The sequence below is a fragment of the Pantherophis guttatus genome, chromosome 2, assembly GCF_059756535.1.
Source record: "Pantherophis guttatus breed Tessera chromosome 2, ASM5975653v1, whole genome shotgun sequence".
Taxonomy (NCBI): Eukaryota; Metazoa; Chordata; class Lepidosauria; order Squamata; family Colubridae; genus Pantherophis; species Pantherophis guttatus.
Window position 1 is genome coordinate 56,948,404 of NC_142064.1, and position 24,481 is coordinate 56,972,884.

The 24,481-nt window shown below is 37.8% G+C and overlaps 1 protein-coding gene across 2 annotated transcripts in view; it reads left to right on the forward strand.

The window, feature by feature from the left end:
* The window catches only part of MEGF10 (multiple EGF like domains 10), a 102,387-nt gene that overhangs the window by 69,117 nt on the left and 8,789 nt on the right, over positions 1–24,481 (forward strand). Inside the window, exons 12-24 of one of the 2 annotated variants that reach the window (XM_034409994.3) lie at positions 755–918; positions 2,033–2,135; positions 7,118–7,264; positions 9,568–9,702; positions 10,693–10,821; positions 13,296–13,424; positions 14,420–14,548; positions 16,199–16,327; positions 17,758–17,994; positions 19,424–19,551; positions 20,489–20,612; positions 20,754–20,798; positions 22,043–22,249. In XM_034409994.3, coding sequence (XP_034265885.2) covers positions 755–918; positions 2,033–2,135; positions 7,118–7,264; positions 9,568–9,702; positions 10,693–10,821; positions 13,296–13,424; positions 14,420–14,548; positions 16,199–16,327; positions 17,758–17,994; positions 19,424–19,551; positions 20,489–20,612; positions 20,754–20,798; positions 22,043–22,249 — 1,806 coding nt within the window. The remainder of the gene's footprint in view (positions 1–754; positions 919–2,032; positions 2,136–7,117; positions 7,265–9,567; positions 9,703–10,692; positions 10,822–13,295; positions 13,425–14,419; positions 14,549–16,198; positions 16,328–17,757; positions 17,995–19,423; positions 19,552–20,488; positions 20,613–20,753; positions 20,799–22,042; positions 22,250–24,481) is intronic. The other variant, XM_034409996.3, reaches the window with a different exon arrangement.

Sequence of the window (24,481 nt, forward strand, 5' to 3'; positions counted from 1 at the left end):
GCAAGCATAAATAAAGACCAGTTTTACCTAAAAGACACTCATACTATATTAGGTCAATATACTATTGCTGCATTCCACCACGTTGGAAGGTATGCAATGTAGTACCATACACTCAGGATTCTGGGGGGAAGGCATTTAATTCAGTTTGGCAATTCCTTTAGGTTTTTCAGTTCAAGGTTCAGTTTAAAGGTATGCTTCCATTGATTGGAACTTTATTCAGCTTTATTAGTAGACCTCAGTTCCAAAGAATTAAGAAAGAGTGACGAGGAAACAAATGATTCCTTCCATCATTGTATTTATCCCCTTTCAAAAGTATACCTGTCTTTATTCTTCTAAAAAATATTCATATTTTAAGTTTTAGACATTTCTTTAACTTTCATTTGTAGAGCTATTGCTCATCAACAACAATATTTTTACAACTCCTCACCTCAAATTGCTTAATGACATTTGTAGATCTAAAGATTTTGTATCAATAACTGCATCTTGTGAAGTCAGTTGCAACTTATGTAGTAAGTTGCAGCTCACAAAAGCTTATGTCTTTTAAAAACGATGGCTAGGTGGAAAAGATACTGCTTGACTCCTGGTTTTTTTTTTTTTTTTGCTGCCATAGACCAACACAGCTATCCTCCTATAATTCTGGCAAATGAATGATATAGGTAAAAACCTGAAAAAGGTGCTTATCAGCTCTCAGCTGTTCTTATCAAGTAAGATATACTCTATACTGAAAAGAGGCATTTTCTTTTTACTGTGTCAGGTTGGCACGGAGTGGACTGCTCTATAAATTGTCCTAGTGGGACATGGGGTCTTGGCTGTAATTTAACATGTCAGTGCCTTAATGGAGGAGCATGCAATATTCTGGATGGAACCTGCACCTGTGCTCCAGGTTGGAGAGGAGAAAAATGTGAATACCCCTGTCAGGTAATATAGCAGACTCCACTCAAAGTTTGATTTGGAGATTGTAATAATACAATGCCTTGATAACTGTGTTGAATATCACAATATTATATGCTGTATTTTTAATTAAAACACGTCCATATTATCAGAGGTATTGCAGTATATAAACAAACAGTTCTGGGCTCCAAGATCACCGCAGAATGGGACTTCAGCCAAGAAATTAAAAGACGCTTCCTCCTGGGGAGGAAAGCTATTGCAAATCTAGACAGCATTCTAAAAAGCAGAGACATCACCCTGCCAACAAAAGTGCGTATAGTCAAGGCTATGGTTTTCCCAGTTGCAATGTATGGCTGTGAAAATTGGACCATAAGAAAGGCTGAGCACCGAAGAATTGAGGCCTTTGAACTATGGTGATGGAGAAGGCTCCTGCGAGTCCCTTGGACTGCAAGGCAATCAAACTGGTCAGTCCTAGAGGAGATCAACCCTGACTGCTCTTTAGAAGGCCAGATCCTGAAGATGAAACTGAAATACTTTGGCCACTTAATGAGAAGGAAGGACTCACTGGAGAAGAGACTAATGCTAGGATCAATTGAGGGCAAAAGAAGAAGGGGATGACAGAGAATGAGGTGACTGGATGGAGTCACTGAAGCAGTAGGCATGAGCTTAAATGGACTCCAGAGGATGGAAGAGGACAAGAAGGCCTGGAGGAACATTGTCCATGGGGTCGCAATGGGTCAGACATGACTTCACAACTAACAACAACAACAAAACTAACAGTTTGTCCATATAACCTATTAACTATGGCACAAGGATGTTATCCCATCCCTTTTAGAGGACACATCTTCAGGGCACAGCCTTTGATTCATCCTTAGTCTATCATCATATTGATACTTTAAATTTGTTCTTTGATGTTCCAGTTTGAAGTAATTTTTCCACGTCTTCCTCATTCACCTTGAAATGTAAACAATGTAGAACACCTCATTCATGAGCTTGGTGGTAACGCTATTTGGGAATGAATGAATGAAGAAATAAATATGTTTCATTCACAAATCAAGTCTCTTATTAGGTCAATAATGTAAGGCTTGCATGTTAACTGCACTAAAATAAATTTAACATTGTTTCATTTTCTTCCTGGCAGGATGGCATGTATGGCCTGGACTGTTCAGAGCGCTGTGACTGCAGTCATGCAGATGGATGTCATCCAGTAACAGGTTATTGCCGTTGCCTTCCAGGATGGTCAGGTAAATTTGAAATTGTTGTAACAATAGGACAATGCCATCCAAATTTTGATTAAAAATTTACACAGTCCCACCACACCCCATTTTGGCTGGGAAAGTGCTGCAGGAGGCCAGCCAGGCCAAAAATGGGGCACGGGGGGCTGCATGTGGGCCCCCATGCCCCAATTTGGCTGCCAGAGGCACTATGGGCTGGTCCTTTGCTATTTCCAGGCCGGCTCCATGGGCCAGATTTAAGCACCCCTGAAAACCATGTCAATGAAAAAGGCCCTATCACTTTTTCTGCTCACTCTCCTCTTGTTCCTGTCAATCTGTTCCTGTCACTTAACAGAATCATCTTTCGTCAAATAATATTAATTTAGAATGTTGGACAATTTCCCCAAACTCATCTCTGGTATTTATATTATCATCATTCAACAGAGCACATACAATTATAATGACCTATGGATTCTTAACTTTCATATGCATATGAAACACTACTAAACAACACAGTTTCATATTTTCTATTATATACAGTATTATTTGCCTCCATTCATGATTTAATCTATACTTTTACTTCTCTGCATGTATTCCTCAATTCCATGGCACAATGTCATCTTACAATATCCTTTGCCTTTTTCTTATTTTCACAGACAGACAACATAGTTATTCTTTTATTTCATTTCATTAATGAATTCATGCTCTTTATTATTTATTCCTCTTACATTCCATTCAATATTCTATTATCACATTTCTTAATATTGACTTCTATCACCAATCATGGCTTTGTGCAATCAAGACATTTACACAAACCTTTTAGTGATATAGCTAAACTGATGGATAGGTTTTCAGTCTTAGTCATACCCATGATACGTGTAGAATTCCCTGCTAAGAGTAGGGTCAATTTTGCCAAAAGTACAATCAAAATCTAATTGTAATATAGTATAGTATGGATAAATAGGACAACATTTTGATGTATCAGCTCCAATCTAAGTCCCTAGTTTTGTTAATTTTTCTTTGCTGGGATCAACAATCCTGGGTATGGATCGGTCAATCTATCAAACTCAATATAGGTTTTCTTTTTTCTAATTTTAAAATTTCTACTCCTTTTGACAGAGCAATTATTTTCATAGTTTGCTTTAGAAAAACAGATATTTGTCTATTGTTTTAGTGTAGGCTCTTCCTGTAGTCCTGGAAAAGAATATGTTTGGTTCAAGGAAATGTAGACAGATGCCACATTTGCAATCCTGCACCCTGCAAAGCATGTTCTAGCCTTTGAATCCAAAGTATTGCACAATCCCAGTATTTACTGCTTGTGAAGAGGGCCTTCCTGTGACTTGTTTGTACCTTAGAAACATGAGTGAATATATAAAATATCATTCAATATGCACTCCAGCAGCTGTCAGCATGGATCATTTACTAGATCCCAACGACACAGTACAGAGATTAGGTTTTCCACATGTCAATGTTACCACAGTGTTCCATAGTATTATTATTGCTAAGATATATGAATTTTTTAATATATATAGACTACATGTAGGCTACAAATTTTATAGTGGAATAAATAATATTATCCAAGTAATCATTCCCCTCATTCACACCATTGTATGTGCTACAGGAATGCTAATTTAGAAGTGAAGCTCTTGGCATAGTTCTCCGAGTTCGAGGATTTCTTCAGAGCTGCTTAGCTGAAGTTTATCATGACCATTTTGCTATTGCCTAGCAACTTGCAAAGGCCATAAAAGAGGCCTTTGTCTGTTCTCCTGGCAAAACATTTCCTGACCGATTTGTTCATCACGAATGAAATTAATGGACTTATTTGCTAATAATTCTTTTGTTTTTGGAAAATGCATTTTACAATAAATATTCAAGGTTTATACACACACACACAAAAAGGATCTGTGTAATTTTTACTATAAAAGTTCTATGCCAAGTACTCATGCATTCATCTAGGGGCTGAAATATCTAAACATTAAGACAGAGTTGCTTGCTGACATGTGGCCTTCAAAACAAGAATGTGGACAAATATGTTCCTTTTCCTGTTTGTGTTCCTAATTCTTTTAGAAGTGTTTAGTTAAATACATGTATTTATAAAAGCTTATGTAAGAACACAGTTCATCAGGGAAATAATTGCTCTGTATGTGTACAAAAATAATACATTTTCATTACCAGTCAGATCAGAGGTGGGTTCTACTTACCTTTACTACCGGTTCGCAACGTGGCCGTAAGCACAAGCTCGCTTTGCTCGCACATGTGTGTGTGCTTCTGCGCATGTGCAGAAGCTTCCTGATAACATCGGGGTTGGTGGGCGGAACCTCCCGCCAGTTTTACTACCAGTTCTTGTGAACCGGTCCGAACAGGGGGCAACCCACCAGTGAGTCAGATATATAGTCATATTATACTAAGAACAGTTTAACATGTAAGATTGCACTGAACTTCTTTTCTACTTGAGCTGTAGGGATGATCAGAGAAATCCATTAATGCAACCTTGTGATTTCTAGCCATATAAGATTTTTATTTAAAATTATTTTGCTAAACAGTAATTTGGGATTGTAAACAAGTGTAATCATAAATGCTATTTCAGATTAATTTCTCTTATTTCCATAGATTATTAAACTAACAAATAATATATTTATAATGTATTCATATCATATTATGTATTAACCAAAATAAATTATTTAATTTATTAACAGAATAAATTAAATTAACCTGTCTACTCAAAAATAAATTTTGTTAAATTTAATAGTGATTTATTTTGGGAGATGGGAAATAAGAGACTATTTTTATTGGATAAAATACATTGAATGAAAACATCAAAAGCAAGAAAACAACCTCTGAAATAAATCTCTCTTTTTTGTTTGGTCCCAGTAGAAAAAAATTATCTTAAATTGCTTATTTCAAACTCATGTAAATTAATTTCTACATCCAATTTTTAAGGTATGATGTTTGCACAGCTTTCAGTGGATCTAATGACACCCAGCATAGATTCAACAAGAAATTTAATTTATTTGCAAATATAGGTAGCTGAATTTAAAATTCTAGTAGAAAATGTCTGCTCTAAGCTATTGAAAAATAAGTTATGGTACTTTGTGACTTGATTCAGAAAACTGAGCTATCTAGACAAGAATCAGCTTGCAAGAGGTTGATGGTACAACCTCTTTTATGTCTTGACAGTCAATTCAAAGTCCATTCAAATTTTCATTCAATCGGGAAAAATAGCCCCTTTATACTTGTTCAGTATCCTGTATAAAATTAGTTTCTGAGTTCTTGTCAAATTTCAATGTGATTCATTTTCCACTACAGTTATTTCTGTCATTATTTCTCTAGCAAATTTGATAAAAAGACCTGGGTCATAATAGGTTTAACCTACATTCCCCTTTATTCTAACCAAGAAAGATATTTTCCAAACAGGATTCTGTTCCCATCTCCCATAAGAGTTAATATATGGATTGCTGAAAGGAGATTTTTTTCCCCTTAGTTTTACTCTACAAAGAAAAAAGGAAAGGAAAGAGAATAAAATAAAAATAAAAATATCTATTTTAATACCTTTCAAGTACAGATATAAATTAGCAAGATAGCATGATAATTCCAGACATAATATACAATATATGATTTTTAAAAAGGGAAAAAAGTTTAGTTTTCCCAAATATGTCAAATGATGTTATGAACTTATTAACTGTAAAAGAAAACAAGTCAATATAGTTCCATTGACTTATTTTGCACAATCAAGTGAACTTTTGTTTAGGTTTTTTGTATTCCCAATCTATATATTTTTGAATAAATAACATTTAAAATTATTTAATTTTTGCCCTTCTAATAGATTAAATTGGGATATTTAAGCTATTCAAAAGAGAATATAATCACAAAATATTGCGATTATATTATACAATGCTTTAAGGCAACGTATTCATACATTGCAGAGAAAAGCAAATACTGTTGAAAATAAGTCGGTCTTGATCTGAAACTCAATTGATTCCATCATTGGCATAACTGAATAGCACATGACTAACTATTTTGGTCACCTAATAATTTTGGTTTCTTATTTTTTATAGCAATTCTCCCCCTTTCTCCCTACTGTACCCAGAGGCTCCAACTGGTTCAGAATGTGGCCCTGCGAGTAGTTACGGGTGCGTCCTGCTACTCCCATATAACACCACTATTGTGCGAGCTGCACTGGTTGCCGGTGGTCCTCTGGGTCCGCTTCAAGGTGCTGGTACTCACCTATAAAGCCCTTCATGGCACGGGCACGGGGCATTTGCAGGATCATCTCCTACTGGCCTCCCGCCGCCCAGTGTGCTCACATAGGGCTGCCCTCCTCCGGGTCCCCTCAGCTAGACAGTGTTGGCTGGCGGTCCCCAGGATGAGAGCGTTCTCTGTGGCCGCACCGACCCTCTGGAATGGGTTGCCCACCGAGCTCCGGACTTCCTGACCTCCACACCTTCCGCGCCGAACTAAAGACATGGCTCTTCCACCAACTACCCTGATCTGCCGCGGATTTTAACTTGGGGACTTGGGGATTTTAAATTGGTTTTAATATTATTTAATTTTCACTTATTGTCGGGTTGTCCTATTGCTGTGAACCGCCCCGAGTCCTATGGGAGAAGGGTGGCATATAAATCTGACTAAAATGAATAAATAAATAAATACTTTGAGCTCATTCTGTCCCTGTTTTAACAAGAAGCTTTGTTTAATGACAGGGACCCAAAAGTTACTTCTTGTGGCTTCAAATATAGTAAATAATCATATATACATAAATAATCTCTACATCAATGCTCCTTTTTGGTCAGATGAGCATTACTTGCTTTGCAATTTGCAAGCTTCTCCTTAGATAGAAAGAAATAGTCATATGGGGCATAGAGTCTAGCACACCACTTGGTATGTTAGTAGGTCTATGGAAATCGTGCTGAAACTCCAGACTTACATTATGCTTCATTCACTATTTTATTTCTGGTAGTTTTATTGATCTTCTAGTATTGTTATTGATAACTGTATATATTGATTGTTTTCAGGTATACATTGTGACAGTGTATGCGCTGAAGGACATTGGGGTCCAAACTGTTCATTGTCTTGTTACTGTAAAAATGGAGCATCATGTTCTCCAGATGAAGGAATCTGTGAGTGTGCACCTGGTTACAGGGGTGCTACTTGTCAAAGAAGTAAGTTTCCTGTTCCTAGTTTATTATGTTTATAATACTAACATATATGGAAAAGGAAGAGGATACTGATTAAGAAGAACCAATTGAAACAAAATAATGGCAATAAATTATGGCAATTATATGGTCAAATCATATTTTAAAACCACACCTTTGGGGGTTATTTCTTAATATACTTGTATAGTTGTATTAATATAATATATAATATACAGTAATATTACGTATGTAATATAATATAGTTGTGTTGATTTACTTTTCATTATCTATTTCCCACTCTATCTAATTACTGTTCTCTGCTCTAAGTCTCATGTTTCTATGCACTCTACTCCCAACTTATATTTTTTTCCAACTGTGCTTCTTTTAGTCATAAACTTTTTCTGAAAGTATCCATAAAACCTTACCAAAGAATGGACATTTTCTGTAATCTATTATATCTTTATATTATCATGCTATCATACATTGTGAGAGGACACTTATAGCCTCACTCTGAAAGCTGGAAAAATATGACTTTATTATATTTTCATTTTAATTCTTCTAAGCATTTTATGTTAGTTATAAAGTAATCTGACTCATGACATGAGAATTTATGTAGTAGTCTAAGCTATAGAAATTGGTACTTCTTAATTAACAAAACAATCTGAGTGGTTAATGTTAAACCATCCCTTTATCTATGGGATGTTTAATCTATCAAATTTACTCCCACATCAACCCCATTGAATTGAACTGATGCTACTTGGAAGCCATCCTTAATGAATAGTTTGCAAGACTAACAACAATTGTTACCATCTCTAATGACTTTCAGAGTTAATCATTCAGTTAGTGCTGAAGCGCTGTAAATTAAATGAAGTAATGGCATTATAACATAGACATAGCCTGGAGACTCTCTTTATTATATACAGTATGAGACAGGATAACTTCTTAGTATATGTGGGACAATATTGCATTTAAAAGGATAGTTGCACTAAAGATGTTTATATAACTGTAGCTAACTTATATGAAGAGAGAAGGGGAAAATTATGAATGGGCATTTTTTTTACTGAGAATTTGATGTAACTGGAATGCTTTCTTTTTCCTTCTTAAGGAACCTGTTTCAAAGACATCAGGCTGGTTAACTTCTAGACAATTCTAAAAATGTAAACGCAAAAGTTAGCCTTGTAAATGTTAAATGCTGTTTAATAACTTGAAACATTTGTTAATATATTGATTGGTCCTTTAAAGGAATGCCAGAATATGAGAGTTATAAAGATATAAATTCTACCCAACAATTTATTTCTTCCTCAGTCAATCCAAATGGGGATCTCCCTCACTCTGAAAAAAGGACTGGCATTAGAGTGAATAGGATTTTTTTTTCTTTAAATCATGAATGGAACAAAAACAAACAGCAGCATGCAGCTGTCTGCACTTGCTTTTGTACTGAGAAAAATATTTAAACTACTCAATTGTAGTGACAATTATGACAAGGAAACATTTAATTACAAGCATAATGGTTCTATATACAGTGACACTATAATAAAAATAACAGCAATTTTAGGTAAAATTCATTGTGTATCAAGCTGCCTTTAAATCTCAAATAGTTATTATCTATCTGCGAGACCGCCTGCTGCTACCAACGACCTCCCACCGACTCATGCGCTCCCACAGAGAGGGCCTCCTCAGGGTGCCATCAGCCAAACAATGTAGGCTGGTGACCCCCAGGAGGAGGGCCTTCTCTGTGGGGGCTCCTACCCTCTGGAATCAGTTGCCCCCTGAGATAAGGAGAATCCATGACCTCAGTGCCTTCCGTTGTGCCCTTAAAACCCATCTTTTCCAGCAAGCCTGGCTGGCTTAAGAAGAAATTTTTTAAATTCTTTTAATCGGTTTGTGATTTCTTAATTTCTGGGCCAAATTTATATATATTTTTAACTGTTTTTAATATTTGTATTCTATGTTCTTATTTTGGCTGTACACCGCCCTGAGTCCTCAGGGAGAAGGGCGGTATATAAATTGGAAATTAAATTAAATTAAATTACCTTGAAGGAAATTCACTGGAAGTTGAAAACGAGTTTTGAAAGAAGCAATAGTATATTATTTTCATAATGTTGCCAAGAAAACAAAAAATAGGTCCATAATGTCAGTGGGGATTCAACTGGATGAGGAGACCAGCTTGATTTGAAGAAGATTTAATACTTGAAACTGTATGAAACAAATCTACATAAATTAGAACTTCTCCAGTATTTCTAAATCTCTCCAAATGAATTCAGCTCAGTTCTTTTAGATTAGATAAGTATGTGTGGAAGGTGAATATGATAGCACCATTCTTCTTTCAGTTTGTTCTCCCGGATTTTATGGACATCGTTGTAACCAGGCCTGCCCCCAGTGTGTTCACAGCAGTGGCCCATGCCATCATGTGACAGGACTATGTGACTGTTTACCTGGTTTTACTGGAGCTCTCTGTAATGAAGGTAGGATCACCAAATAATGCCAGCAACTGTTTGCAGTTTTATCCTTATAACACATTTATTTGCTAGGTTTGTACAAATCATTGTAAGAGTTGCTATACTGAGCAGCACAGCCTCATTCAGTAAATGATACATAGGCCTATTATTTACAGTCAGAAAATTAGATCCAAATGGTGGTTCTGCATTTTCAAGCATCAACTTCATTGTTATATATAAAATTTAAATCTAAATACATATAAATATTCTTTAAAAATCATGGTTCGCTTGGTGGCAATCATCATCATCATCATCATCATGTGGAGTCTGGTAAAATCTTTCCCAACTATCATATGATGGGGTGAACTGCAGTTCATGAAAGTTGATTGCTAATCAGAAAAAATGCTTCCAGACACTTTTACTTTTTGGTTACCTTGTGCTAACAAAAAATAAGTCATGGAAATAGTTTTCCATATATGATATTTTTACTTACTGAAATAAGACTATTGAGTACTAAATGAGAACAAGGACTAAAAGGAAAGGGCCTTGGTAAATATACCACACCGAAACAAGCAGGGAAAAAGAACGAAGATATAAACAGAAGACAGACAGAATAGTGAGTCCTGGATAATGAGAGAATGTGAGAAGTCTGCAAAGATAAAGAGAAGGAAACCAGAGAAATGGATGAGAAAAACAAAGGTTATAGACAAAAACGATACTGACATCTGATTATTAGTATAAAAGTATCTTAAAAATAGCAATAATGATAGCTATTATGTAGGCCCCATCGTACTTTAGAGAACTCTCTGGGTAATTTTGAACATCAGCATATTGCCCCAAAAATCTGGTTCTTCATTTCCACAGAAAGATGGAAGGCTGAGTCAACCTTGAGCCTGTCAGGATCAAATTCCAGGCTGTGGGCAGAGTTAGTTGCAATACTGCATTGTAACCACTGTGCCACCAAGGCAGAAAGATAAAAACATAAATATTCATGATCTCTGTATCTTATTTGTATAGTTTGTCCAAGTGGAAGATTTGGAAAGAACTGTGCAGGGGTTTGCACATGCACAAATAATGGAACTTGTAACCCAATTGACAAATCTTGTCAATGTTATCCTGGCTGGATTGGTAGTGATTGCTCCCAGCGTAAGTACTAGCATTTCCTTCTTTGGGAAGTTTCTATTTGGGGGATATTTCATTAGAACTTAGTTCATAAAAACTTTTTCCACACAAATAAAATGATTAAAGCAGCATGACTAATTTATCTCACTATATTTACATATCTAATAGTGCCTGAAATATATGTCATGTGCATTTTCTGTGTTTGAAAAATTCAAACTTTACAACATAACCACTAATATAAACTCTATAAATAATTCAGTAGCTCTTAAGTATTTGCTGTACAAATAAATAAAAACATTCCTGTATTTTATCCACGGAAATGTTCACAAAGAAGAGGCTGGAAAATATGGGACTGTCCTTGATAAGTGTATAAAGACAAGCACAGCTGTAACAGACTAAAACAGTGTCGGTTTTTTCCCCTTCATGTAAAGTGTTTTGGAGAGAAGTCAAGTTTCTCAAAGATACAAGTTCTTTCCTATATGTAGACTCACACATTTTCTGGAAAAATATGTACCTTTGTGTGCTCACCACCTACTGGCCAGTTGCTAACTAAGAAGCAAAACTCAGATAAAGACCAGAATGTTCAGAGAACAAGATGGTTGTCCATTAGAGCAGGGGTCTCCAACCTTGGCAACTTTACAACTTGTGGACTTCAGTTCCCAGAATTCCTCAGCCAGCATGTGATGGCTGAGGAATTCTGGGAGCTGAAGTCCACAAGTCGTAAAGTTGCCAAGGTTGGAGACCCCTGCATTAGAGTACTGAACTGTTGACTGGCTGGTGGTACTAGAGTTTGGGCTGTAATGAAGAAGGAACTGGCATACTGAGCTTTGCACACATCAGTTCATCTAAAGAAAATTTAAGACTTAATCTAGCGAAAGTACAGCAAGGCACAGCTAAAAGGAGAACTGAGTCATCGGGGGCCAGTAAAAAGAAATTGTCATTATATAGCAAAGCTAGGGAGAAACAGTCTACAACTTGAAATGAATGAAGATTAGTTGCAAGTGACTGATTCCCCAAGAGAGAAATAGATACAGTAACAACTAGTAGGATAAGAAAAGACTGTGTAGAGACCGAAAGTGAAAACAATTTAGAAAGGTGGGAAAACTGAGAAATGTCATTTAAGAAGAATGTACTCCCTGGTGTATACAGTAATTACTATCATATTGTTGCCAATGTTTTTGAGAACTAGAATCCCTTCATTTAAAGAGGGGGATTTTGGTGGGGGAGGGAAACGAGCTTTTGGTGATGAAATGTTTCTGAGAGAAGTTGGCTGACAAAATTAGTGGGCACAGAAGAGACTAGTATAGAAGTCATATACTTAAGGGAAATAGTACAGAAGTGGGGGAGAGCTACTATTGCCTTCCAACAGTATATTTCACTGATAATGACTTCATTTAGTGACCTACTAAATGAGGAATTCTGTCCTATATTAGCAAAAATAATTGGAAGGCTTAGAAGAAATGTTCATGGGTAACTTACCTATCCCATTGATTAATGTAGATTTAGCTAATTGCTTATATATGCATAAGAAGTTGATGGAATTGGAGGACTTTTTAAGACAGTTGGGAAATTTCAGGAGAAATGTTTGCTTGCTGGGTTGCTGCTACTCTTCAAGGGTAGTACAGACTGAGGAAAGTGATGTGTGCAAGCAGCATCCTTCTGGTTGTCTGGCAGGAAGAAATGTCACGATCTTTGCAACAGAAGTGAGAGGGTGGCAGAAGCTCATGTTCAAAGTGGCCAGTGATTAGTACAACTGAATGAATCTTCCACACCTATCTTCAGATGTGTTCTGCATATGGTGGTCAATGCTAATGGAATGGATGAATGGAACAGGCCGAATGGTGTGGAGAGACTGGGAGTTAGATTAGATTCCAGGAATATGGTAGTCGAGGCATTGGGAAAGTTAGTTAAAAGAACAGGACTTAATAGTGTTGCATCCCTTTTCTTCTGAGTCAGTTGTTTCTCACCTGGGTCCAGTTCTGGACTGTTGTCAACCTTGGTCTCCAGCTACTGTTGATAAATGATAATGGTTCTTGTTTCCTTACCAATAAGCAACTGATAAATTGGCGAAAAGAAGTAAATGTGCCAATTGAAGGAAAGGAGACAGGTGTTAAGCCTGACTTTTAAACCCTGGAAAATCTATTTTATGTCATTCCTGTGAAAGGAATATAAAGAAAGAAATATCCCCATTACTTTAAAAAGCCTTTGGAATTATTTCCATAAAACTCTGATTCTTTAAAAATATATGCATGACTTGGCAACCCTTACTCATCATTGGCTTCTCCACAGCAAATTGTTCATTATGGAGGACATTTAAAAAAAACCCCGTTAACCAAAATTTTTATAGTCTCATTGTAGTCCTACTTGCTATATTTTTAAACATTGTCTTTAAAAATTGGATAATTTTGCTATGTACATTCTCTCAGACAAAATTCATACTATATTTATTCTGCATATTTTTGTATTGCAATAAAGCTAACTGATTTGTTTTGTTTCAGCTTGCCCTCCTTCTCATTGGGGCCCAAACTGTATTCATACATGCAATTGCCACAATGGCGCTCACTGCAGTGCTTATGATGGAGAGTGTAAATGTACACCAGGATGGACTGGTCTCTATTGCACACAAAGTGAGTTAGACATATTTACCTTGATCAATGCAGAAACAGTAATATCAAAATTAAAAATGAGTGGAACTGCTGTTGGGTGACAAAATAATCCATCTGCTTTCTGGTTTTTTTTAAAGGAATTCTTAATGCCTTCTAGTAATATTATTCATAAATCAGAAAGTGAGAAATGGTATTGTATAGAATATAAACCAGAATGAAAAATTAGAATTCCAACAGCTGTGCATGTTTCAAAAATAATTACAAATGTATCAGACTTGCATGAATATAGCACCTTTCTATTCATTTAAGCAGTTGGATCCCCTCCTTCCCAACTCAAAAGTGTCAATGCTTTAAGACTTGAATGAGTGGATTAAAGGGAAGCATGGAGAAAGTGAGGTTGCTTTTAAGAATTACAGGAAGGTCTGCAGCCATACTTTTTGATGTTCACATAGCTTTTTTTTTTTCAGGATCATTTATAAAGAATGTGTCCTACTATTTTTTTACTAGTAATGGCAATTAGTTCTCAAACAATTATTGATTTGGAAGGATGGGGAGGGGGGCGTGGCTTCTGAATATTTATCTCCTACAATTATAATAATGATACAACATTTATATTGCACCAGAATTACATAATTTTAGGAAGAAATACAGAGTCATACTGTTACTCTGGGTTACCAGAATCCTTACTATTCAAACTTCAGTTCTTTTCTGCTCTGATGCAAAATAGTTTTCTCTCTTGAAAATCGATTGGATTTCATTCAAAGTAATGAAGTCATGGGATTTAGAACATAGTTTATACAATTTTAGAATTATACCCTACTAAGATCCTACTAAGGAAGTTCAGCAATTTTTATTAGAGAAGTGTTAGTTCAATTATAAACACTTTTAAAGATAATAACGTTTTATCTTTTCTTTGGATTATGAATTGTGTATTTTTAGGCATAGGTTATTTGGTTCGGAGTGGTGATTATTGAACATAAACGGCTTCATTTTATTTTCTTACTTTCTTTTTCAAGGATGTCCGCTGGGGTTTTTTGGGAAAGACTGTGCTTCAATCTGCCAGTGTGAGAATGGAGCTGACTGTGATCACATTTCAGGCCAGTGTACATGTCGCACAGGATTCATGGGAAAATACTGTGAACAGAGTGAGTTGGAAACTTTTCCTACACATTGTTAAGAGAAGATGTATGTATAATTAAAACTTACTAAGCTCTTCTTTCATATTTAGATTTAGGCTGACTATAATAAAATTTTACACGGATAACTAAGTGGATAAGACAAAGACAATGATACTTAATACATTATGAACCGTAATGTACACATCCTGAATTCAATCCAAAGTGAGGTTATTTAAAGTTTGATCTTAAATCATGATTTTCACTGAATTTGATGGGATTAAGAGAAGGGACGCGGTGGCTGAGTGGCTAAGGCACTGAGTTTGTTGATCAAAAGATCGGCAGTTCAGGGGTTCAGGGGTTCAGGTTCAGGGGTGAGCTCCTGTTACTTGTCCCAGCTTCTGCCAACCTAGCAGTTCAAAAGCACGTAAAAAATGCAAGTAGAAAAATAGGGACCACATTTGGTGGGAAGGTAACAGCGTTCCGTGCGCCTTTGGCATTTAGTCATGCCGGCCATATGACCACGGAGACGTCTTCAGACAGTGCTGGCTCTTCAGCTTTGAAACAGAGATGAGCACTGCCCCCTAGAGTCGGAAATGACTAGCACATATGTGCAAGGGGAACCTTTACTTTTAAGAGTGCATAGTTAGCTCCTTAAAATTGCAATTCTAAGCAAAGTCACTGGCATCCACATTTCTTTGAAATCAATAGAGTGTAATGTAAACAGGGGGATTTAGATGGAGGTTTGTATTCTAGGTGAAGTTACTTTCAATAATATTTCATCAGTTTAAAAACAACCTACAATTTTCTTTTTCTTTTCCTCTAAAAACTGGTATATGTTCTGAATATTATAGTTGGCTTTGGTGTATGATGAGAAACATTTTACTAGTATTTTTCCGTTAAACTTTTTTTTTCTAAAGAAAATGTTTACAGTTAATACCCAGGAAACTACATTTCAACTTCAATTAATGCAATTACTAACAAACATATTTTTATAATATATGTAAAACATCACAATATATTTTATTCTGGTAGTTTGATTTCTTTTGTAACGAATGGTTTCCCAGCTATTTTTAGCAACCTGATTTTCTGTAGAGCCTCTTTAGAAAATTGGTGACAACATTATCTTCTATTGAGTTAATACTATGTTATACATGCATTTATTTTAAATCGTATTTGATTGCATTTATAATGATCTTTCAGCACATCAGAGTATGGTTTAGATATAAAGTCTTCTTGTGAAACGTCGCCACCTGGTGGTGACCGATTGCATCTGCAGGCTTTCCATAAGAATTTATTCATAGAGCTTCAAGAAAAGCTTATAAACTAATCCGGCTACAGCACTGTAAACATACATACGTGACTTTGTTTCATAGGAAAACTTCCTATCATGAAATAGGGCTTTTCTTTATCCATCTTCCTGCATACACTCAATTCATTTAAGGCCTGCTTTTCATAAACGGTGGGGAGAGAAATGTTGCATAGGAAATAGACTCTTTCCTGCCCTGCTGATCAACCGATACCCATTAAGGGAGCAAATCTTCACTCGCCATTACTAAGAATTTGGAAGTCCTAGTTTTACTCTAAGCTGCTCATAGTCACTTATGACTAGTTTATGAATCTGACTGCAAACTAGAATAAAGTAAAAACTCTATGTGCTTTTTTTCTTGCTTTCTAAAGAGTGTCCCCCGGGTACTTACGGTTATGGTTGTCGGCAAATATGCGATTGCCTGAACAACGCAACTTGTGACCATATCACTGGAACCTGTTACTGTAGCCCTGGCTGGAAAGGAGCAAGATGTGACCAAGGTAATATTTTCTAAAAATTGCTCATTAAAAAGGTGACATGACTGCCTCCCAGAGTATATTTGTGTGGGTGCTTTTGTTATTTCAGTTTTTGGATTAGAATACTAGACAACGATGAAGAATGCTGAGAGTTTTAATTTCACAATATGTGAAGCTTATTAGGATCTCACTCTCACTCGATATATGCATAACCAGAGACAATTCTTTATATTTTACATGGCACCGACCTCTTCCTAAGCATGATTAAGATCGGACGTAATGCACAATTTAATGTATGTTAACTGTTTTACATTAAGAGGATTTGATCTGAACTAAGTTGGTTCAGGATTAAAAATTAAACATCTACCTATTTGATCTAAGTAACATTTCCATGTCTGCCAATCAGATTTTCCACTGGCCAAGACATAGTGTGACAAGTTTGATTGCAGGTCCCCAACAGGAGATGGGCAGAAAAGAAGAGACAAAGGTGTTGGGCAAGCACCTTCAAGCCATAGACCCTTGTTTTCCTTCTTTCTTTTATGCTGCTTCCTTTTCCCGTCACTGACTCACTGCCTCCAAAATGGCTGAATTGAGCAGAGGAAGATATGTGTTAGCCAAAGTGGCAAGCATTGTGCAGACACTCTGCATAATGCCAAGACTTGTTGATGTAGAGATTAATCAGCAATACTTAGTGTAGGTTGCCAAGTTTTAGCAGTATCTGGCAGACTGTTTTCAAGGGGGGGGGGACTAAAACTAGTTTGGATGAACCTCAGATCACAACAGTTAGATAATGCCGGTAATGGATTGTTCTAAAGTCTCTAACAGCTTTATTGCTGACTGGAAATTTGAGTCCAATTCTATTCCAGTGCTTTAACTAATGTACTACTCCCTGTGAAGTGATTTTTAAGAACCAGGACTCTTAAAGCAACTCTTTTAAATATATAACTCAATAATGTAATGTAATTGTTATGTGAAAGCATATTTTCAAAAAAAAAAAATCTGAGTACCAGGCACCTTATCCATTTTCAAGCATACTTAAACCATTTATAAATTAGTGTATATTAGACATTTTCAAAACATTTTGAGATTGAAATGTGATGATCCCCAAATGCCCTGTTTCCACCTTAGAACAGCCATTCTAAAATTAATTTCTAATTTTAGAATTAGAAATAATTTATTTCAGGAACTGTACCCATTTCCTAATAGTATGTTCTAACTCAGAGATGGGGCGGGTGGGGGGGGATTGCTACAGTGTCAGAAAACTGCCAGTAGATTAGAACAGAGTTGAGATTGAACAATATTTTCACTTCAAAACATGTCATATGCTTCTAGTATACTGTATATTGTTCCGGTTAGGCAATCAGAATTAAAATATGCACATAGGACTTCTTTTATATGTTTATGACTGACTTTTTCATTTGTTTTCTTTTTCTTTTCTTTTCTTGTTTTTGCAGCAGGGGTGATCATTGTAGGAAACCTGAACAGTTTAAGCCGTACTAGCACTGCCATTCCATCTGATTCTTACCAAATTGGAGCCATTGCTGGAATCATAATTCTTGTCCTTGTTGTCCTTTTTCTGCTTGCATTGTTCATTATTTATAGACAAAAGCAGAAAGGGAAAGAAACAAATATGCCAGCAGTTACCTACACACCTGCCATGAGAGTTATCAATGCAGATTATACAATTTCAGGTAGGAATATAGTACTGCAAGCATTAATTCTATCTCTGTTAGACATTTAGACTTTCTGGCTTTTCTTTGAAGATGTTTCACTTCTCATCCAAGAAGCTTCTTCAGCTCTGAGCTTCCGAGCTGAAGAAGCTTCTTGGATACGAAGTGAAACGTTTGCAAAGAAAAAAACCAGAAAGTCCAGTTGCCTCTTGAAAAAGCACCTTTGGGATAACCATGACCAGGATGACTGAGAATCTCCATAGACTACATCTGTTAGACATAATTTTAGCAAAGAAATTTAAAAAATTGTTTCAGTTGTTAGGGGCTTTGTACATTATTAGCAAAATCTATAGGAACAGAAGATTTTGCTTTGATTGATTAGTTGATTATGTGCCATTAAGGTGTTTTCGACTGCTAGTGACTGCATAAATCAGGAGTATCAAACTGATGGCCCATGGGCCAAATGCATCACAGATAGACCATGCCCCACCCCAGCTCTGCAAAGAGAAAAAAAAATGTCATGATATGTCATATGACATCACATGACATGATCAAGTTTGACATAGACCACAGTGCTATGAAGAAAAATGAAAATCTAGAATTCTTTCTTATATCCTCAGTATAGTATTTTATAGTTGAAATTATTTAGCATCTCCTACTTGTTAACCACTAACTTCCTATACATTGCTTAGCTGTAGTCATTACAATCCCCCAATGTAATGTAATGTCTTTAATCCAGCAATATTTGATCTTCCAGATATTGTTGAATTCCAGTTCTCATCTGCCAAAGCAAGAATGGCTACTATTAAACAATGATGGGAATCCAATATTTGGAAAAATTTAGTTACCTGTTTTGCTTTATCAGGACAATTTATAGACAGATATTTCAGTAATATATGGGGAAACCAAACAGATCAACATTCATTGCTCCTGCTAATGAACGTATTACCTTTATTTAAAAAGAAATTGATATGTGGGTGTGGGAAAGTAATGGATGTATGACATTGCAAATTACATGGCTTGAGCAATATTATATCTGCTTTGACCTTTATAGAGACTGAAAAACAATTATATTTCATTTTGGTAACAAGCTGCATTTGAAACATCCACATAAAAACTGATGAAAGGCCAGCAATATAATTCAAATTATATTCAAATTTGAATTATTAAATAAATTTTTAGAGTGCAGAGAGAGACATGCATTTTATTTTCATAAAGCTGTGAAATATTAAATGACCATTTAGTATATTTTTTTAAAGAATCATAATAGTTGAGGAAGAGACTAAATTCAGAAGATGAATTTAGGAGTGAAAAAGTAGTGCAAAGCAATGATATAAACCATTCTTAATCTGTGCTTTAATTCTAGGAGAGCTGTTTGATAGTTCTTAAGAATTACGATATAAAAGCCAAAGATGGTTAGTGATAAAGATCTACTTTTTTTTCTTTTCAGAAACCATTTCTCATAATAATGGTGGAAGCACTAATAGTCACTACTTCTCTAACCCCAGCTATCACACTCTAACACAATGCTCAAATACAGCAAATGCCAACAACATGAATAGGATGACTCTGTCAAAGGTAAGAAAATAAAAAGCCTGCATACTTTGTGCTACATGGATGTATGAACTGCTTATCTCAAAAAAGACTATACTTATAAAACACCACACTGTATAGAACTTGTCTTCTATACAGTGGTGGTATTCAGCCGGTTCGCACTAGTTTGGGTGACCCGATTGTTAAATTACCCCCCATCCACCCCCACTATCAAAGTGGATCCAGGGCGCTGCAATGGAGAAACGGGTAACAGAGCAGCTGGCACGAGGGAAGGAGAAGGCTGTTTTCCCTCTTTCTTCTCTCTGCTCCTCCTCCTTCCCTCATGCCGGCCACTCCTTTGCCCATGTCTCCATTGCAGTGCAGTGCAGCACCCAGGATCCACTTTGATAGTGGGGGTGGGGGGGATAATTTGCCTGGCCAAACTAACCCTGCAGTCTCCCCTACATTGGGCCCAGCTTCAATCATGCTGCCAACTTAATCCCTCACCCCTCTCACTTTTGCCCACAGACTGACAACACCCCCTGCATGCAGCTCCATGGGTAGGGGGAATCCCTCCCTCCACTTCCCCCCAATTCTTCACCTTCCTACGTGAACTCTCACAATCATCAACTCCTTGTCTCTATGGTAATCTCCCGTCCTCATTCCTCGGAAACCTTGCCTCTTAAAGGAGCTGCATCCAGAAGGCTGAAACAGACGTAAGACCAACATGCAGACAAGCAACCCTCAGAAACAGCCTTTTGACAAAGGGTGGAAATATAACAACTGGTTCGCCCAGGGTCAGGTTGGCCATTGCGAGAGGCTCATCCTGCATGTACAGTGGAGCTGGAGGACAGGGATGGGCCATGCCTCCCACAACAGCCAACCTGACCCTGGGTGAACCGGTTGTTAAATTATTGGATTTCTGCTACTGCTTTTATACAATGAAATATACATTATTTACCTTCCTTTTAATTTGAAACAGTCAAACAAGAACCAATTGTTTGTGAATCTTAAAAACATGGATCCTCAGAAGCGAGCCCCCATCATGGATTACACAGGGACATTGCCAGCTGATTGGAAGCATGGAGGCTACCACAATGAATTAGGTAGGAACATAAAAGTAGACAGTTCTGAACCTGATACTGTAGATTTTAGAAATTAGGAACAATTAGTGCAATAAATATAACTATTCCCAGCAGAAGAGACTACTAATATATTTAGATTTTCTTCTTATCCATTATTTACAGGAGTTTTTGGAGCTGACAGAAGCTGTTTGGGGAAATCCTTGAAAGGTGAGTATGAAATTTCCCCAAAAGAAAATGCATCAGCATATGGCAGATTTCTTGAAGTTGGACAATCCTGGACCTGATCCTATTCTGGATAGGACCCATAAAAATATGTAGGAACTATAAATTAATACTGAGAATATGTTAATTCGTGAACCTCAGAAACATAGGTAGCCCTCAACTTACAATCTTTCATTTAGTGACCATTCAAAGTTTACAACATTGAAAAAAGTAACTTATGAATCTTTTTCACACTTATGACAGTTGCAGCATCCCCATGGTCATGTGATCAAAATTTGGACACTTGCAACTGACTCATATTAACAACTGCAGTGATTCACTTAACAGCTGTGGCAAGAAAGATCGTAAAATGGGGCAGAACTCATTATCTCAACTATCTTGCTTAGCAATAGGAATTTTGGGCTTAATTGTGGCTGTAAGTCGAGGACTGTCTGTATGTTCTGATACTATGTAAAGTTTTTTTAATATGTTGCATTACTCCTGAACTTAAAGGAAAAGAATACAAAAATAGGTTTTTCCCTTAGGCCCTTTGAGCATCTTTCCACCCATCATTTTATTTAACAGAGTTAGAAACTTTTTGGTTATTAGGGCTACCCTCTGCTCAGTCAAGAAATCCTTATTAAACTATTTCCATATACAGCTGCACCACCTCTGCTCCCAATGAATGTTAGCCCATCATCTCTTTGGTTACATTTTTTGGTTTCACCAGCAAAAAAATATGAATCTTCAATACCCCATAACCTACACTGAGGCTAAACATTCTGAACTCCTTCAATCTCCCTTTCTAAGGTTTAGTTTTTCTTCCTTATTCTCTGAACTTCTTCAATTTTATCTGAATGTTAGAAATGTGCCCAGAATTCATTGCAATACTGAAGTGGAAATACTAATCCCTATGATTCAGAAACTATATTTATGTAGATACAGCCTAAAACAATGTTGGCTCTGTCTACAGCCTCATCATGATACCGATTTATATCAAATTCGTAATTGGCTACTATTCCAAGGACTTTCATTTTCATTAAATTCACTGTGAATAGTTGAAACAATGCAGAAGAAATCATTGGCTTAGCATGAACTAATTTGCCGATTTGTTTCACTGTTATTGCTGTATATGTTGCACTAGAAATAGAAACTTGACAAATAACCAAAACATTTCAAAGAATAATTCTAATGTGTTATTCGTTGTCATTCTATAGTACTGTTAAATTATAATTTTTGTGTTTTTTTAGACCTAATAAAGAATTCTGAATATAATTTAAGTAACTGCTCCTTAAGTAGCTCTGAAAATCCATATGCTACTATTAAAGATCCACCAGCGCTTATGCCAAAAAATTCAGAATGTGGATATGTTGAAATGAAATCACCAGCACACAGGGATTCTGCCTATGCAGAAATTAATAACTCTGTTTCGTCTAACAAAAATGTATACGAAGTTGGTAAGTGCCAATTTTAGAAATTTACCACTTATGTGACAGTAACCTTTGTTCTGTTTTTCTTGATTTTGCTTCCACATCATCAGTCTGTCAGTTTCTGTGACTCTACCTTCTATTTAAATACAAAATACATACATACATACATACATACATACATACATACATACAGACAGACAGACAGACAGACAGACAGACATACATACATACTGGTAATGAACAGCTTGATTAAAAAAAATCTTAAATTAGAAGGCATTAGGATGGTTTCCTAGGAGGCTCCCTTCTATTTTGTGTTGTCATGATAAATTACTATGGGAAAGGGGGAAAAACATTATTTTAAGCAGAAATTATTTAAGTGCTACATGAGGACTAATTCATTAGTTGAAAAGCCACAACGTTAAAGCTTTTTCATATAACTGATTAAAAAATTGCTAGTGAGCTCAAAATGAAGAAAATGGGCGTTGGTCCTACCTGATACGCCCGTTCTCTCCCGCGGGAGGGAACGGCAGGCAGCGCTGGGTAGACTCCGTCAGTTGACCAATCAGGACCGGGTCTGCAAGGAGTTTAAGCCCCGCCCTTCCTGTCGTTCTCCAGTTTATCGGCGAGGATTTCACTGCAGACTGGCGTGTCTCCTGCTGAGAGTAAGGAAAAGATAAGTAGAACCCGCCCCACCCCGGCACAAACGGCTCATCCCCCAAGAGGGTGGGGGCTGCCTGCCGTTCCCTCCCGCGGGAGAGAACGGGCGTATCAGGTAGGACCAACGCCCATTCTCCTCCCTGACAGGGAACGGCAGGCAGCGCTGGGACATACCAAAGCTTGATGTCCAAGGGCGGGCCAAATAGGGTGAGCCGAGGATCAAGACTCATGCACTCGTTGAAGGACCCGTCTGCCGAAGGCCGCATCCGCTGACGCGTAGACATCCAGACGGTAGTGTCTGATGAACGGCGTCGGAGTAGACCAGGTTGCCACCCTGCAGACTTCTTCTAGTGAGGCCTGGGTAGCCCAGGCGGCAGAGGTGGCGGCACTCCTGGTGGAGTGAGCAGTCACACGGGCAGGAACCGGCAAGGACTGGGACTCGTATGCGAAGGCAATTGTGGCTCGGATCCAGCGACCCAGAGTTGGAGCGGAGACCTTGGATCCCATTGCGGTAGGTTGAAACGAGACGAACAGGGCCTCGGTCTTACGAAATGAAGCAGAACGGGAGATGTAGACCTTCAAGGCTCTGCGTACGTCGAGAGTGTGCCACGCCCTTTCTAAGCAGTGAGACGGATTAGGACAAAAATTGGGCAAGGAGATTTCCTGTGAACGATGGTACAAGGAGTTAACTTTGGGGAGAAAGGTGGGGTCCAAACGGAGGACAACTTTGTCATGATGAAAAACACATAGGTCCTTGCGGACTGACAAGGCGGCCATCTCGGAAATGCGACGAGCTGAAGTTACTGCGACCAAAAAGGCCACCTTAAAGGAGATAAATTTCAAAGACGTCGTCCGGAGAGGCTCGTAAGGAGGCCGAGTCAAGGAGTCCAACACTTTTGAGAGGTCCCAAGTAGGGAAGCGGTGGACAACTGGAGGGCTCAAGTTGGATGCCCCGCGTAGAAATTGACGGATCAAAGGATCCTTAGTAATAGCTGCCAAGGATGCGCAAGCAGAGACAGAAGCCAAGGCAGCGGTTTGTCGCTTTAATGTAGACGGGGTCAGGCCAGCTTCAAACCCATCTTGGAGGAAACTGATGATGTGAGCCACCGAAGGTGAAGTAGGACTGATCCCTCGGGTTGAGCACCAAGATGAGAATGAGCGCCACGTAGACTCGTAAATACGAGTAGTGGACGGTCGCCGCGCAGCCTGCATGGTGGTAATAGCGGCGGGAGGAATATTGACCTGGGTCAAGAACTGCCGCTCAGTCTCCAGGCGGTTAGCTGCAGCCATTGGGGCTCCGGATGTACGACAGCCCCCTGGAGAAGGCAAATTTGATCGGGATCCGCCAGGGCCGGGCAGTGGACAAGGTGATCAGGTCCGAAAACCATGGCCGACGGGGCCAGTGTGGAGCTATGAGGATCAGTTCCGATCTCTCTGCTAGAAGTTTCCGGAGGACCTTGGCGATGAGCGGCAGAGGGGGAAACGCATAGAACAGAATGCCCTGAGGCCAGGGGGACCGAAGGGCATCCACCGCCTCCGCTCCCGGAGACGGGAACCTGGAAAAGAAACGTGGTACCTGATGATTGTCATGGGAAGCGAATA